The 13235-nt window shown below is 54.8% G+C and overlaps 1 protein-coding gene across 3 annotated transcripts in view; it reads right to left on the minus strand.

Moving 5' to 3' along the window:
• Nucleotides 1-12814, minus strand: part of TCF7 (transcription factor 7 (T-cell specific, HMG-box)) — a 31822-nt gene extending 19008 nt beyond the window's left edge. For all 3 annotated transcript variants that reach the window (XM_008575110.1, XM_008575112.1, XM_008575111.1), the window contains exon 1: nt 12695-12814. In XM_008575110.1, coding sequence (XP_008573332.1) covers nt 12695-12790 — 96 coding nt within the window. In that variant the 5' untranslated portion in view covers nt 12791-12814. The remainder of the gene's footprint in view (nt 1-12694) is intronic.
• Between the last annotated feature and the right edge of the window lie 421 nt (nt 12815-13235).

Genomic DNA, 13235 nt, shown 5'->3' on the forward strand with positions numbered 1-13235 from the left:
AAAAAAAAAAAAAAAAAAAAAAAAAAAAAAAGAAGAAGAAGAAACACACTGGCTAGCAGGTGGCTCTGACGTCCACCCAGCAAATGTGAAGGCACCCTGTCCTCTTAAGAGGTGATTTTGGTTCTCAGTCGTAAATGACTGAAAGAAATGACGTGAGAGGTCATCCCTCCTGTAGGGTCTGGCCTGTGCTCTGTCCACTCCACGTATGAGGAGGAGGGGTGGAACAGCCTCTGGAAGCTGGGTGACTGTCACAGGGCTTGTCTAGAAGGGTAAGCATGCTGTCTGGGAGTGAGAGCCAGGGCAGCCCAGGCGAGGCCCAGAAAGGCGGGGGCTCAGGAGGCTGGTGGTCAGCAGCAGCTCAAGGGAAGAGGGAAAGGATGCTTGGAGATCTCATCCCCAGCCTCAGCACTGCCTTCTGGCCCCAGTTTAATCCAGCCAGCCTCTGAGGAGCAAAGATAAAACAGGGGTCTCCTAGTCACCTGGTCTGTTCTGCTGCTTGGAGCAGCCCCAGGAGGACAGTTCTGCCGTGAGGCCACCATCAGGAAGCTCACTCGGGTCTAACCCTCGTAGCTACTGCCAGTTAAGGCCCTTTGAGCTCTGTCTGGACTCAGCCCAGTGGTCTATCCAAAAGGAAACAAGACAAAGTGTGGAAAGGAGCTGCTGGAGGCTTCAGGTCCCACAGTGCTCCCACCTGAGCCCCTGACACCCATGTAAGCAGAGGGAGGACGGAAGACCTGCTCCAGCTGCCACAGGGGCCCTCTTGAGGCAGAGCCCCTAATGAGGCTGCGTTACGGAGGTTCACACAAAACCACACCAAACAGCTCTTCAGATACACACTGGGTGTATGGGAGAGAGTGAAATACCAAACTCCTGGGTGTGAGGAGTGGGAAGGGATGGGACAGGGGAGCCAAGAGGACACAGCTGTCGCTGTAACATGCATGCACCTTGCCTCGGAGGCAGTGGAGCACTGTGGGAGGGGCAGGGAGCAGAGTCAGATGCCTGGGCTCAAATCCCTCCTCAGCACTCATGAGGTGCAAGTCTCTCCATGCCTAGGGGTCCCCGTGTGTAAAATGTGCACATCTTATGAGGTTGTGGGAAGGATTAGATGAGTTCATATTTTTTAAATTAAAAACAAAATAAAGCAAAAAGAAAAAATGAGACAAAAGCAAGCATGTCCCCAGACAAAGGCTTTTCAGGAAAGCCAGCTTTGTGCCAGGTGGGGGCCGCTGGCTCTTGTGTCCTTTGGACTGCTGCCTGGTTACTATCAGGCCAGATTGCTGTGCTCCTGAGCGGCCCATGATGACCACAGCAAGGTCAGGAAGGAAGAGGGCAACGGCAGAAGCAGAAAAAACTGCCTTCAAAATGCCCCGGTGGGGCTGGCAGGCAGCTCTGGTTCCCAAGCAGCTTTCTCAGGGGGGAGTGGGAGAGGTGGCACACCCATGCCTTGGGAGTCCCTCAGCTTCCTCAGCCCAGCTTTCCCAGTGACTCAGAGCCTAGGAAACCCTCTAGCCCAGCCCCGGACCACACAGAAGAGGGTGCCTGGGCGGGAGAAGTCCAGCAGCAAGCTCTGAGCTGAGTCAAGACCACAGCTAGCAAGAGGAAGGGATCTACCTCTGACAGCTCATTAACCATCCTTCTGTCATGCCCCAAACCTGAATTGATCTGAAAGATCATTTACAAACACTTTTCCAGATAACATTTCTTCTGGAAGCCCTGGGTTCCTGCCCCCCAACCAAGAAATGCAGGCCTTTTGGCCCTGGGAGCTCTGACTTTGCCAGATGTCCAAGAAGGAAAGGGGCCAGCCCTGACACAGGCCCAGAGCTATGAGGTCACCCCCAGGAGGGGCAGCGAGAGGCCAAGTCTTTCCCTGGGGCCAGAAGAATTCAGCTGGGTCCAACTCAAGAACCCAACAGGGTGTGGGGGTGACACTCAGCTTCTGGGCCTGCAGTATCCCATCTCCACACATTCTAGAGCAAATATGGTAGAACAGTGAGGAGCACGGGCATTGCAGTAGAGTAGAGCTGAGTCCAAATCCTGGCTCTAACAGGTACTAGCTCATTCTTAACCTCCCTGTGCCTCAGTTTCCCCATCTGCAAAATGGGGGCAATAATTTTACCTACTTTCTTGGCTGCTTTTACAGGAAGCAGGCGGCTGGCCAGTACAGGGATCAAACCCTGGACCTTGTATTATCAGCGCCATGCTCTAACCAGTTAAACTAACAGGCTAGCCCTTTTAATTTTTTTTTTTCCTTTTTGTCTTTTTTACTGACCGGCAACGGGATCGCAACCCTCAGTGTTGCGCCCGCACTGCGCTCAGCCAGTGAGCGGGAATCGGTCTCCACATGGGATCCGAACCCTCGGCGGGAGCGCCGCCACGCTCTCAAGCGGTGCACTCTCCAGTGAGCCACCGGGCCGGCCCTTAATTTTTTTTTTTCTCAGCTTCTTGTAAGCATCTTAGTATTGCCAGTAAAAATCCCTAGCGCAGGCCTAGCACTTGGGAAGTTCTCAACACATGAGCTATTTTGGCTGTTGTTATTCTTTCAGCAACTGTTTACTGAGCACCTACTGTGTGCCAGATCCTTTGAATCCAATGGTGAAAGGATCAGGTGTGGCCTGGGCCCCTCAGATCCTTTCCAGCCCTTTCTGATCCGAACTACCACCCCTGAAGCCCCCACCTCAACATGGCCACCAACCTTACGGCCTCAGCTCTGCCCACTTCATCTGTCCCCACACCCCCACCAATGGGGGAGCCCACCACAGCAGGGCGGCTCCCAGGCCACATGCTGCTTCAAAGCCTACCAGCCAGCTTACACTCAATGGCCAGCCCCGCCTGGACCCAGCAGAGACCTCACTGCTGCTGCTGAGCTCCCCACAGGCTGCCTCGCAGCATCTCTAAGGGCCCACCCACCCTCTGCCTGCCTGGCCACCAGGCTAGCCACAGAGCCATCTGATTTGAATGAAACTTCAAACTTAATGACTTTCATGCTGGTTATTTAAAATGCAATGTAATTTTCTTAAACACCCTATTATTTCCTTTGATAGCTACAAAGCTTCCCCCAATCCCATAAGCATGTTTATTTTTAGGGAAAAGAGTGGTTTGCAGTTGGTCATAGAGACACAGGGAGAAGGAACCCACAGAGAGCAGGGCAAAGAGTCAACCCCAGCAGCTCAGACGCCCGTGGCTGCCCTGCCCTCCTGCTCGGTGACTCTCCACTTGACACCAGGAAGTCCCAGGCAGGCCCCTGCCCTTCTCTCATAGCACATCAGCCAATGGCCCAGGAAACGTGAGGCTGGTCACCCTCCCTGTGCGGGCCTCAGTGTTCTCTTCGGTTAAGATGGTTCCACTGGCTTCCCAATTAAGTACCCAGGTGCACTCCAGGCATGGACAAGTCGGGGAAAGGGTCCCAAGGCCACTGCCACACCCTCAGCTGGCCTCCTCCTGGCTCCTCCAGACATTCTGCCCTAGGTAAGGCCTCAAGGCCTGAAGCTTTGACCAGCTGGGTGCGATCTGTGCCCGGATAAATTGGCCCCAGGCAGTGGCTCCCCACACCTGGAGGGTGGGTGGGTGTGGTCGTGCTGGTCGGAGCTCCCTGGCAAGGGAGATGGCCTAGTGGTGGACATCTGTGCAGAGGTCAGCTGAGCCCCACCAATGCGGGGCGTCCTCTGGGAGCAGCTATTTTTAGGTCCCAGGCTTTCATGTGGCTGAATGATGTGGAGTTTACAAAGCATCAGTAATGCGTTTCAGATGGCGGCCCAGCAGAGCAGGAGGCCGGGCCTGCTGCCACCAGAGCCAGGTCAGAGTTAGTCAGAATCCCTCAGCCTGGACTCCTGGCACCTGTCCCTCCCTCCCTTTGGTTGCTGATGTGGGGCTCCCTGGAGCAGTCCTTGCCATGAAAACCCACCTGAAGCCCACCCATCTGCAGGCCTCTCCAGCCACCACTTATCTGAAGCTTGGAAATCCTCCATGGCCAGGAATTCCCACTCATTTTAGAGGAGAAAACCGAGACCTAGAGAGGCTGACAGATTTGCTCGAGGTCACACAGAGGGGAGAGGTGGTGTCCTTCCCCATCACAGCCCCCTTGCCCTCATGGGAAAACTGGGTTTTCTGGGAGGGGGTGATTTGCCACCACTGGCACCCAGGCCAGCTCAGACATGGTGGGGTGAGGGCAGCCCTAACCATGCAAACCCCCAAAGTCCCCGCCCACTGTTCCCTGGGGCATGTCCTGCCCATCCACGCCTGCAGCCTCTGCCACATACTCGTCATTTGGAAGCAGACAGTGTAGGGCCCAGACAACTCTCCTGCCCTTGGAGACAGAGCTAGTGGTTTTAATGGGGGGTGGAGGTGAGGGGGGTGAGGAAAAGCTTATCTGGCAGCGTGCCTGCTTCCTCTGATCTCCAGGGAGTTCTGGCTGTGGAGTCAGGGCCACGAGTGAAGGCTGCGCGTCACCAGGCTAGCTCTGGGCTCTAAAGCAGTCTGCTGGCACAGCCCAGGCAAGCAGTCTCCATGGGTGGGACAGGCTGCAAGGGAGGCCTGCCTGCAGGAAGACCACACTCATGCCCAGCCCAGCCCTGCCCCAGGCCAGGGCCCTAGCCAGCAAGGGACAGATGCCCACTGGGGGCATGGGGGTGGTGAGGGGAGGACAAACCCACCGGAGCTGCAGATTGCTTGCATGCTGAGGCTGATGCTGGCCACACCTTTCTAAGGGAGGGAGGTGGTTTCTCACATCCAAACCCCAAGCATGATAGGTCGGCAGATGTGGCAGCAAACTGCCTGAAGGAAGAAGCTAACAATGTCCTGGGGTCTCAGATGCCCTCCCCAGACCCTGGGACCTCAGATACCTGCTAGAGACAGTGCTGCTCAGAGGTGCTCTGCAAACCTTGGCTGAATCACGGCTGTGGGGCCTAAGCAAGCCACTGACCGCTGGGGTGCAGTTTCCCTGGGTAAACGGGTGAGGCCCTGGACTCACCACTCTGGAGAGAGCATGAGAGTCAAATAAGGCAATGGAAGAATGCAGACTTCGCACCTTTGAGGCTCTCTGCTTTGCATATGCCAGCACCCTGGGTCTACCTGACCCAAAGCCTACCCATGCTCTGGCCCTGCTCGCATTTCTCTACCGTCCCTGTGCCTTGCAGCATCCACTCTGCTGCCAGCTCTGCCTGCCTTGGCCCTCTGTAGCTGACTCAAACCATCTATGGTGGGCACTGCCCTGCCCTTCCATTATGCCAACATGCTGCATGTGGCCACCAGCCTCTCCCAGGCTCCAGAACCAGTGCTGCCTGGGCACCAAGGTCACCCGCTGGGCCCTCAGCAAGCCCTCCTCCAGCCTCACATCATGCCCCTCACAGACTCTGGACTTCGGTCTACCCTTCCAGTGACTGGTGGGGAACATACTGATTCCTACCTCTCCTCCTTTGCTCAAGCTGTGCCCCCACCCGAGCGTTCTCCCACTCTCCCCTGTGCAGGCTCCTCTCTCAGGAAGCCGCCATGACTGCTGCCACTGGCCTCTCTCCCTCCTCCATGCCCTTTATCCAACTAGAGCAGAATCTCAGATCTCCCCTATGAGGGTCTCTCTGCCTTGACAGGACCGAGCTCTGGAAGGGCAGAGGCAGCCCCCCACTCTGTACTGAGCCAAGCCAAGCATGTGGGAGGGGTTCAGCAAATGCCAGGAGGGTCTGGACCCAATATTCTAGCAGGCACTGTGCTGTTGACCAGCTGAGGGCCCAAGGGGCCAGAGTGGGCAAGACAGCACTGCCCCGGGGGAGCTGGCTGCCAAGATGGGAAAGGGGAGAGCGGCAAGGGCCTGGGCCAGCCTCAGCTCTAGGAGTCCTCAAACTTCTAGTACAGAGTCCTTTCAACAGGGTTAACAATCTCTCCAAAAGTACCGGCTATGTGCCAGGTACTTCACATACACTGTCTCATTCCATCCACGTAACCCAAGGAGGTTGGACCCCTCATTATCCTCATTTTTAGATGAGGAAACTAAGGCCCAGAAGGGCTACAGAACTTACCTAGGGCCACCCAGCCAAGGAGTGGCAGGTACAGTATTAGAAAGTGGATCTTCCAGGCTCAATGCTTTCCCTGCTTCCACTCCATTAAGTAGCCTTGGACAAGTCCCTCCCCTGATCTGGCCTCACTCTCCCCACCTGCAGAAGGAGGGCTGTTCCCCGAGGATCTGTGCATTGTACCATTGGGGGCAGGGGTGGCCCTGTGACCTGATAAAACACCTGTTTCCTCCAACGGAGGCTTGTTTGTACACAGTGGCAGGAAGCACCCGTCACAAGGTGTGAGGGGGTGTGACTGTATGGCTTTGGGGCCGCAATAGCCCAAGGACGCTGAGAGGGGCTGCAGCTCATCTCGCCCCTTCAGGAGGCTCTCTGCCTAGCCCTGACCAAGCCTGACCTCAACAATTACATGACCTTAAACCAGCACTCCTGGAGCCCAGCTTACAGCTCAGCTAAGCCTCCCTTCTTGCTGTGGGGTGTGCTCTCAGGAGATCCAGAGAGGGGGCCAACCCCACCCTCCCTCCTTCAACCACACTCCCACCTGAGTCTCACAACAACTGGGGAGGTAGGCAGAGCTAGTATGAATATTCCTATTTGCTGCCTGTGGTGGAATACAGGAAGAACTGGGGGGGAACACCAGGTCCTAGCAACCAATCCAGGGCTCTTGGTCAGCCCCAGGCCTTGGGAATGCCCCCACTGAGCTAGCTCACCCTGCCATTCCAGAGGCGTGGGCAGGCTGCCATCCTTCCCTGCCTCCGGGACAGGAGGGCCAGAGAACTGGCTCTACCGGGGGTCTGCAGGATGGGCCTCCTTCATGGTGCTTTCCTGGCCCTGAATGGCATCAATGGGTTGTCAGCCACTCTCAAAGCAGAGTCCCACTGTGGGAGCAACAGATGCGGGGCTGCAGATTTTCCAAATACCACAGCCAATACTACACAGCCTTTTGAGTCAGCAAAGAAATGCAGTTCAAGGTAACTCCTTGGCTGGGTGGCCCTAGGTAAGTTATGTAGCCCCTCTGGGCCTTAGTTTCCTCATCTAAAATTGAGGATAATGAGGGGTCCAACCTCCTTGGGTTACGTGGATGGAATGAGACAGTGTATGTGAAGTCCCATTGCCCACCATGAACCTGTTAAGTGAAGAGCAGCAAAGACAAAACACTGACGGGCGTGCTCAGGCACTGCAGGGACTGGGGAAGCCAGAGCCGACAGCGAGCTGGACCGACAGGGAAGCAACAGGCCATGACCTCCTACCTTTTGACCCCATGATTCTCTTTGGATATTATGCTCCAGGAAAATAGTCAAAGAGGAAACTAAGGAGCGATCGGTACAGAGCATCATTCCCATGGGAAGGCAACCTGTGAGTAAACCAGAAGCCACCTGAGGAGTGCTGGAAATACAGACGCTCTACATGGGGGTCATCTGGGGGCCTGAAACGTGTACCCCACACCGGGGAAGCATCACAGCAACACAGCAGTGGGTACACACAGCGGCGACCACCTGAGAACGGTTCAGAGGCTAATGACCAGGAGGGTCCGTCCCTCTTTTCCTGACAAAACAGCTTAAGCTCCTAACATCTCTTGTAAAGGGCTTCTATGGAGCTGAGGCAGAGGAGGCTCTTTCAGATAAATCTTTGAGATGGTGGAAGAGGAGTCTCAGGGCGGAGTGGCTATGCCTCCCACCCTGACCCCAGGGCTAGCACGTCCCGTCCCAAGAATCCCTTGGGTGGGGAGGGGCAGCAAGTAGGGGGCCTGGACACTTGAGTCCCCAGCCCCAGGGTTCAGGCCCTAGACCCCACGGAGACAGACCCCCTCTGGCCCAAAGTGGAAAGTGGAAATGCAGCCCTCCAAATGGGAGTCCATGTGGGGCCTACCATTGAGCCACCACTGCCCCAAGGGAGCCAGGACAGCAAGGAAGAAGGGATCAGTTGAGGCTGACCCCCCCACCCCACCCTTTAGCCCAGGCCACGCTGGCACCTCCCTGGGCACCTCTCTGATACTGCTGCCAGTCCTTGCTCCAACTCCGGAAGGAGGGCTCACCACTCCCACCATGCAGATGAGGAAACTAAGGCTCAGAGATACTTTAACAGGCAGGCTCTCTGTTGCCTAAGCATGGCGAGTGTGTTGTAAAGCAGTGCCAACCACCTTGTCCAGAAGAGCTGCCAGAGCAGCAAGGCAGCCAAGGCCCAGAGGGGGATGAGGGGGTTCCCACTCAGATGGTCAGAGGAGGCTCCCTGAGGAGGTGGCATTTGAATTATGCCCTGAGTGAGGAATGAGAAGGTGGAAGCTGTGTAAAGAGCTGGGGAAGACAATTCCAAGCTGAGGGAGCAAGTGCAAAGGTCCTGAGGCAGGAGAGAACTTGCTGGTTGTAAGACCCCCCAGACACTGAAGCAGCTACTGTTAGGAAGAGAGGAAGAGCTGGTGCAGACAGCAAGGCCTCTGCCAGCCGCCCAAGTGCTCAGGCTGTGCTGAGTGATTTGGATGTTACTCTAAGAGCAATGGGAAGCCATGGCAGGGTTTAATCAGGCGAGAGATGTGAACTATGTTTTTAAAGGATCCCTGTGGCTGCTATGTGGAACCTGGATTGGGGGTTATTAGGGCAGGGGCAGAGGTACCCTGAAGGAGGCCATTGCTCTGTCTGGGTGAGAGAGATGGTGATGGCTTGGGGGGTGGTGACCGAAGTGGAGAAGTAAGTAGGTTTGGGATGTGTTTGTAGAGAAGCCTGGGTGCTTGCCAGTCCTTTCTTTGTCTTCATCTGGTAGATAACCTGTAGACTTCAGGAAGCTGCTCAGTAGACCCTCCTCACCGCCCAGGCTGGGGCCAGATCTGCCCATGACACCCCCAGCTGGGCCTTCTGTGACGGCACTCCACTGGCCAGGGCCTGGATCAGGGCTATGCATCCATTTCCTCTGCTTAGCTGGGCACTCCCAGAAGCAGAGCCTGGTTCAGGTCCACCTGGGTGCCCAGTACCTGGTACCCAGCCTAGTGCCAGACTTAGTCCTAACAGGCTTCACTCCAACCAGGGCTGGAGCTCAACCATCACAAACCCTCCCCAGCAAGGCTCACGGTCTCTCTCGGGGGACTGTGGAAGGCTAGGCCAGTGCTCCTGCACATACTCATCTCTGCAAAGCTCCCCCAGACACGCTAGCCATGTGTCAGCAACACTTCCTTCCTCTGCTCCAGTCTTGCTCATGCCCTTACCTCTTGCTCCTCCTGGGGCTCGTTCACATGGCCCTCATCTGGACCTCAAACTGTGGACTCAGAGAAGGTGAGCCCCATGGCCGGGGGCCCAAGCGTGAGTCCATGGCCTCAGTTAGGCTCCTCCACACTGGAGCTGATGCCTGACCCCCGGGCTTGGGGCATGCCCCCGTACCAGGATGGCTGTGGAGACCAGGGATAGGAAAACATGGCTCCAAATGCGTGCAATAGCCAAAAGCCTCAGCTTTTTTTAAAAATTGAGATGTTATTCACATACCATAAAATGTACCATTTTTAAAGTGTACAATTCAGTAGTTTTTAGTATATTCATAAGGTTGTGCAACTACCACCAATATCTAATTCCAGAACATATTCATCACATCAAAAAGAAACCCATACCCATTTAGCAGGTACTCCGTATTCCCCTCTTCCCCCAGCCACCAGCAACCACTAATCTACTTTCTGTCTCTGTGGATTTGTCTATTCTGGACATTTCATCTAAATGGCAAAAAGCTCAGCATCCTTCCAGGCCACAGACTCCAAGTGGAGCCCATGGAAGGGGACACAGAGCAACGTTGCCTCTTATCCTTTTTGGATATAAACAGACTGACAGTCTTGCACATCCAAGAGCCTAAGTTTACCCAAGGAATGGTGCTTCATTCATCCCAGAATCCCCCCTGAGTCTCATCTGGGACCAGCTCACTGCTCCTCATTCCACCCTGTCTCAGGTCTCAGAGCAGAGAAGAAAAAACAAAACAACGAAAACAAACCATGGTGTCTGGTCTAGGCCAGCAAATGCCTGCAAGCCTATGTCAGATGCCTGACAAGCACCAGTCATGGAATAAACTTAGACCTCATTTCCCCTTCCCCAAAGCTTAAAAGAAACCTTTTCAGAAAACAATCTCTCTCCGCTCCATGGCAGCATGGCAGAGAGGTGGTCATTTAGTCCATCACTCCTGGCAAGGTCTGCCTCTTTTGAGGTCTCCTGCATGGTAGCCACATGGGCATCCCACTCACACATGAGCACAAGAGGTCCCTGGTGTGGGTTTCTCCTGTCTAGGGAGGTCCAGCGATTGCCTTGAGCATCTCAGCATAATTATCAACCACTTGGATGCCCTCAGGGAGGGCTGGGCAAAGGGTGATGTTCTAAGGCCTGTGGGCAGAGGCTGGGCAGCATGTCATCTGTTGCCTAAAGATGGACTTAGGAAGGGACCAGCTCTGGAAAAAACCTGCAAATGCAATTTTTCCCTAGGGCCTTTGCAAGGGGCTCCCAACCTGCCACAAGAGGATCTTTCCTGCTTCCAGATGCATGAACCTTGAATCAGATGATAAATGTGCTCTCACACATGGGATCAATCCATTTTGCTTTGTAAAACCCAACCATATATTAAATGTCCACACAAATCTTCAGGTAATACAAGCAACTACCCTTACTTGCTATGTGTTTTTAACTATCAGGTATGCTTAAAAGAAGTTCCCCTATATTCATGTGTATCTTCCTCGCCCAGTCTCATTCCAGCTTAGTGTCCTTGTCCCCAGCCCCACAGAGCAGATGAGGCCAGGGCACAGAAAGTCAGTGCCAGAGCCTGTCCTCCTCCTCTTCCTGTGTTCCCAGAAGCCAGGCAATGGGGCTGCAGCTGGGTAGGAAGGGGTCAAGGGGATTTTTCCCTATACTAGAGGGTGTGACACATAGAAACGCACCTGCTGTTGCTTGAGAAAGACCCCGGAGTTGAAAAATAAATTGGGCCAGTCGAGTGGTGTTGTGCCCGCCCCACCCCATCCCGACTGTTGGAGTCCACCATCTGCCTACTCTTTAACTAGTCTGAGCCAAAGGATACCAAATGGTCCCATCAACCACACCCTTACAGCAAGATGTGGCCTTCCTCACTCTGGGCACTCGTCCACCACTTGCCCATGCCTTAAGAGGAGACCCCAACACTGCCTTTTCCCTGCACTGCCATGGCGTCCCAGGAGGCTGGAGCGGACCCGCCCTGCCAAGGAATGTTCTTGGGCCCAGGCCTTTTGTCTGTCCATAGTTACCATGGTGATCCCAGCCCCCTATCCAAGCAATTTGCCTGCTGGTGGTTTGGCAGTGGTGGGTTATGTCAATCTTGCCCCAAATCTAAGGGTTTACACTTTGTAGGGAATCCAGAAAGCATCCTTGTTAAGCATCTGCTCGTGCAGGGTAGAGGTTTCTGGTGAGAGTTGCTACATCAGGTGGCAGGGTCAGGGAGCAAGCCTTTCCCCCATAGGTTGGAAGGAAGTGGACCACCTCATTATTCCAAGCCACCTCAGAGCAGAAAGTCAGACCCATCAGCCAACATGCGCATTTTACAGATGAGGAAACGGGGGGTCCAAAGGGCAAGGCTTTCACTTCTAGAGTCAGCCATCCACCAGGTTTTCATCCTGGGCTTCTGGAGAGAAGCCTGTACCTGTCCTCTCACCTCCCAGCAGCTTCAGCATGAAACAGCTCTCAGAACAACCCTCCCCACTCCTGATCTGAAATTGCCTAGCAGTTACCCTCTCCTCCCTCTGGCTGACCCCCACCATTAGTTATGCCAGCCTCAGCCTGCGGGCCCCATCTGCTTACACTGGGCTTACATTTACCCCCACACCTCCCCATCGGAACCTTCCAAACCTTACAAGTACCCTCACCCCCAACTTCGGCCAAGTGAGGACAGTCTGAAACGCTAATATGCATTTTTTTTTAATCGCAGCTTATACTGAGCACTGAGAATACACTCTTCACACTTGAGGTCATCTGCACCAATTGGGCAAAAAAAGCATCGTTTGTAACAATCATGAAATTTTTTCAAAGCACTGGGTACTTAAAAAGATTTCATTCACGAGTTCATTAATCTGGCCCCTTACTGACACCAGTGATTTGTAGCACCTCTGCAAAACCTTCCTGATGCGTTTGAGACCAAGCCTGCTAGCTAAGAACCCACATTCCACACATGATGTTCAGGGTCCTTCTTTGGCAAAGGCACACTCCTGTCAATAAGAACACAGCTGAGCAGAACATGTCTCTCCTAACTCAATCAGGAGACCTGAACAGATCAACTTTTCTTCCAATTCCTCAGAGCACTAAGGCTTGGGGTTTCTGGGGAGAAAGCTAACTGCAAAGCTCTGAGCTCAGATCACACTAAGCACATCACCCTCAGAAAGGGGGGTGGTCTCGGCTCAAAAATTCTCTGAGAAGACCCCACCCCAGCATTACCCAGCACCAGGACAGGGCCTGCACCTGCTCCTGAGCAAGCCGGGAAGACAAAGGCAAACAGCTAGAGGGCAGGGGGGTGCTCCAGAGCAGCCCCTCCTTCCTTCAGGAAAGTTCTCCTTTGGTTCAGATCCCATTGGGTGTGTATGGGAAAAAAAGACCAGCACAGAATTCTCAGCTACCTATTTTGTTCTAGGCAAAAGTCACTTCTTGCCCATGCCTCACCCACCCGGTCAAAGAGGTAGCAGCAGAGGGCGGGCACTTGCTGCTGGGGCCACTTACCAGCGGGGGCTGCGGCTGGGGGTGCTGCCCTGCTCCCGAGGGGGGTGGGTAGTGCATGAGCAGATTGAAGGCGGAGTAGACGGTCTCTTTGTACATGCCGCTGGCGCACTCCGGGGCCTTCAGGCCTGGAAAAAACCACAGCTGGGTCAGACACACCAGCCCGGGCGGCAGCGCGGGCTGAAGGCTGTCTGCTCCTGAGAGAAAAACTAAGACTGCCAAGGGGTCCCCGTCGAGTTGGTGACTTGAGAAGGAACGGGCTGGGAGTGTCCCGCAGTGCCAAGTTTTGGGGGAAGGACGGCGAGTCCAGGCCTTCCCTAGGCGGCCCCGACTTGACCCCCCACCCCGCCCTCCAGCCAAGGAACCTCGACCAACGCTTTCTCCTCAAGACAGGGGATTAGTCAGTCACCTGGGCAGGAGGGGAGGCGGAGATGGCGGGGGGTCTGTTTACTCCTATAAAGGTCAGGGCACCGGAAGTGACTCGAACCTGGCGGCGCCCGGGAAACCCGCCCCCCACTCCCCACCCCCACCCCCTTGGGTTCTA

Source organism: Galeopterus variegatus, unplaced genomic scaffold (genome assembly GCF_000696425.1).
Source record: "Galeopterus variegatus unplaced genomic scaffold, G_variegatus-3.0.2 Scaffold1136, whole genome shotgun sequence".
NCBI lineage: Eukaryota > Metazoa > Chordata > Mammalia > Dermoptera > Cynocephalidae > Galeopterus > Galeopterus variegatus.